At 47.1% G+C, this 3,997-nt stretch overlaps 1 protein-coding gene across 1 annotated transcript in view; it reads left to right on the top strand.

Moving 5' to 3' along the window:
• Window positions 1-71: 71 nt before the first annotated feature.
• The window catches only part of LOC104951205 (ceramide synthase 2-like), a gene marked incomplete at both ends in the record, with an annotated part of 10,031 nt that continues 6,105 nt past the window's right edge, over window positions 72-3,997 (top strand). Inside the window, 5 exon segments of the mRNA XM_010777841.1 lie at window positions 72-196; window positions 347-404; window positions 596-646; window positions 1,193-1,285; window positions 1,839-1,967. Coding sequence (XP_010776143.1) covers window positions 72-196; window positions 347-404; window positions 596-646; window positions 1,193-1,285; window positions 1,839-1,967 — 456 coding nt within the window.

The raw sequence follows: 3,997 nt of genomic DNA, 5'->3' as shown, positions 1-3,997 counted from the left end.
AGTCGTCTAGGTGTTGTGTGTGTGTGTGTGTGTGTGTGTGTGTGTGGTGCGTGCGTGCGTGCGTGCCATCTTTCCAGGCAGACATCGATGGACTGTCTAAGAAAAGCAGTTTGTCAGTGAGACAGGTTGAACGCTGGTTCAGGAGGAGACGCAGTCAGGACCTTCCTGGAGTCTTGAAGAAGTTCAGAGAGGCCAGGTCAATACTGTGTGTGTGTGTGTGTGTGTGTGTGTGTGTGTGTGTGTGTGTGTGTGTGTGTGTGTGTGTGTGTGTACACTGATAATAGTATAATAAGGGAATACCTCAAATAGCCATAGTCCATACATCTCTCCCCTTTGCTTCCTACAGCTGGAGGTTTGTCTTCTACATATCGGCGTTCATTGGAGGACTGATAGCTCTGTACGATGTGAGTACCTGAAATAAAGCATGACTCCATCTCAGCCAGAAGCATGATTTTACTGTGAATAGAAACTTTAGATAGCTGAGGTTGAATGTTAAAGTCACTAGCAGCTTTTTGGGTGTGACTCTGTGTATTACATACAATTCTATATCTGTAGCCGTACTAACACAAACAATTCCCTCCCCATGGTTTTGCAGAAAGAATGGTTTTATGACACCCGGGAAGTATGGGAAGGTTTCCCAAAGCAGGTTTGTATGGTTTTTATACGCCATAGTCATCATATTAAAGCTAGGGTGGGCAATTTATTTTAGATTAGTCTTTGTTATATTTGTTGAAATACATCCCGAAGCCAATCAATAAAACTAATGCTACTACCAAAGAATTGAAACATAAAGTTAATAATAAATATAAATGTTTGACATGCTTATTGTCTTTGTGTTACAAGGAAGCAACACCTATGACTTTTTTTTATTAAAGCTGTACTAATGGAAGGAATATACATGAGGCTTTGCAGGTTATTATTTAAAAGGCACCTTCATTACAAATACAATGATGCAGCCCGGCCTTACACACTGTGATTGGAGAATATATGATCCCATAGCTCACATTTCAGTCTGTTCTTAGCTTTTAAAATGGAGGTGAGTGAACAAAAGACTCCTCTAAAGTTTCCTCCTGCCAGATAAAGGAATTAGGACAAAGAGCGGAGCCCTGAGGGACATTAGTGTGTACTGTGTGACCGAGATTCACTCTGGCTTCATGTTACATGCTCTGCCTCTGTTTCTGTGTGTGTTCAGTCCATGCTGCAGTCTCAGTACTGGTATTACATCCTGGAGATGAGCTTCTACGGCTCACTCCTCTTACGCGTTGCCTTTGATGTTAAGAGAAAGGTGAGTTGTGGTTTTTACAAGCTAACATTTACACTTAATTAAATCTCCTGAATTATTGATGTTTAAATATTCAGCTTTTATTCCCAATAAAAGGAATAAAACACAGTACATTCACAAACTCGTCTGTACTACATTTAGTAAAAAAGTTCAACAAAGTGTTCTATTAAAGGCTTTTTCACCCCATAATGTAACTCTCCCCAAAAAAGCATGCTAATTATTTTAAATCATTATCCTCCCTAAAATAAGCCTAAGAGAACCTGTGACTTCACACCATCATGTTCATCGGAAAACTACACAACAATGTGTCCCAAAAGAGCCCTAGGGTTGGAAATATTTGCTACATGGCCACAAAAAAATATGTGATTTAGCAATAAAAACGTATTTTTAATAAGAGTTAGTCCCAAGACTGGTTAGACTCTAAAACATGTTTTAAATGTAGCAAGATTAAAATAACATCCATCCTCAAAATGGTGCTAATGGGAAAGCAGTGTATTAGTCTAGTAGAGACTACTGGGTTGTTGGTAGGTTGACTGTGTTTCTCTTCCTCCTGTAGGACTTTAAGGAGCAGATCATCCACCACCTGGCTACACTGGTACTGCTATCATTCTCCTGGTGTGCCAACTACATCCGGATAGGAACGTTGGTCATGCTCATCCATGACGCCTCTGATGTTCTACTGGAGGTCAGTCACACAGGTTCAAACAGCCCAACAACCTGATGATGCTGGAAGATCCTGCACACTCCCTGATTATGTTTACTGTCAGTCACCTTTTTAGACATTTAGTGCATGAAAACTATGGTTAAGGTTATATTGTGGTTAGGCTGAACAATTTCAGATAGGAGGTGGGTTAGGCTGCTTATATACCTGATGAGGGTCAGTGAAATATCCTGGCTGACATGTTAAATCATGGCCAGGAGGCCGGGCGGTTTCTGTCGTTTTTCCAACCAAGTTTAGATTTAGCCACGCTTACTTCCGCTTGACGAAACCACCAATGAAGCTTCGCACGGCCTAGTCACGGCTACTCTACGTCTACTTTAAAGTTACAGAGAGAGCATTTTAACTCTGAGGCAGTCAACAGACCGTAGTAAATTAACATATAATGATATATAATATATATATATATATATATATATATATTATTTGTACTCAGATAACTCTTAGCTCGGTTCTCTGCAGCTCAGGTTCCTAATCTTCCCCCTATGTGCTTTTTAAAGTTAAAGGTCCAATGTCATGCTTTTCCGTTTATTACCCGTCCCCTTGTGTGTTATGAAGGTTTTTAGTCAAAACCCTCAAAGTACACCCTGTAGCGAGTAAAACTCTAACACAGAAAATACCTGTCGGCTTGGAGTCGGCTGGTACGCCGACAGGACACGGGGGGCTGGCGTCGGCCGGAGAGCCAACAGGTGACGAGGAGCCGGATTCGGCTGGTACGCCGACAGGACACGGGGTGCTGGCGTCGGCCGAAGAGCTAACAGGAGATGAGGTGCTGGAGTCGGCCGGTCCGCCGACAGGACACGGGGGGTTGGCGTCGGCCACAGAGCCAACAGGAGACGAGGTGATGGAGTCGGCCGGTACGCCGACAGGACACGGGGAGTTGGCGTCGGCCGGAGAGCCAACAGGTGACGAGGAGCCGGAGTCGGCTGGTACGCGACAGGATACGGGTTGCTGGCGTCGGCGAAGAGCAGTACTGGAACTGAAAACTGGAGTCCGGACCCATGGCTGCTGAGGCCGGTACTTGAGCCGGAACATTGGCTGGAACTGGAGCCGGGTCGATGCTGCTGGAACCCGGGAACTGGGGGCAATGGTCTTGCTGGGACCGGAACAGAAGCCTGGAAACATGGCTGTGTGGGCCGCGGTTCTGGAGCCGGAACCATGGCGGATACTGGAGCCGGAATATCATGGCTGGCTGGAACCCGGAACTGGAGCTGGCAATGGACGCCTGGGGACCGGAACAGAAGCCTGGAAAGATGGCTGTGGCGGCCGGGTTCTGGAGCGGCAAACCATGGCTGTGGTCCGGTATTGCGGGCAGCGGACCATGGCTGGCTTGGGACCGCGAACAGAATCCCCTGGGACCATGGCTGTGTGGGCCGCGTCTGGAGCGCGGAACCATGGCTGTGTGGGCCGGTACTGGCAGGAGGACCATGGCTGCGGGGCACGGGAACCGGAACACGGAACCATGGCTTTGTGCGGATGGTACTGGAGCACGGAACCATGGGCTGTGTGGGCCGGTACTGGAGCACGAGCTGGCCCTCCTGGACCTTGCGTCTTTTATGAGGTCTTTTGGATGATTCCGTGGAGCCTCCAAGCGCCAGCGAGATCCCAAAAAAGGGTCCCAAAATGGAGGGAGCTGGCACTCAGGGTCGTGAATAAGCTCCTGAGCGCATTTCAGGCCAATTAGCTCCTCTACGCAAGGCATGTTGGCCACCTCCATTTGGCCTTTTTGGAGGAATGCTTCTTTGTCCCTTCTAGACGAGCGGTTCCACTCCACTCGGCATTTTTTTTGGGGGGGTAACACTTGAGGGAGTAAATCTCAGAGTCGAACAGATCCAAGTCAAAGATCATAAAATCCATTGCGTCCATACGTTGGTCAGTTCCATTCTGTTATGATCGCGGAAAAGGTAGGACAGGGAAAGACAAGACTAAATACAGGACGATGGGGTAATCACGGGACGAGAAACAGCCTGGGTAAGGGAGGCAGGAACACAAGGGCA

This window comes from Notothenia coriiceps, unplaced genomic scaffold (assembly GCF_000735185.1).
Source record: "Notothenia coriiceps isolate Sejong01 unplaced genomic scaffold, NC01 NC01_scaffold00018704, whole genome shotgun sequence".
NCBI classification, from domain to species: Eukaryota; Metazoa; Chordata; class Actinopteri; order Perciformes; family Nototheniidae; genus Notothenia; species Notothenia coriiceps.
Note: the sequence above shows the minus strand (reverse complement) of the source record. Positions and strands in the feature narration are given on the sequence as shown.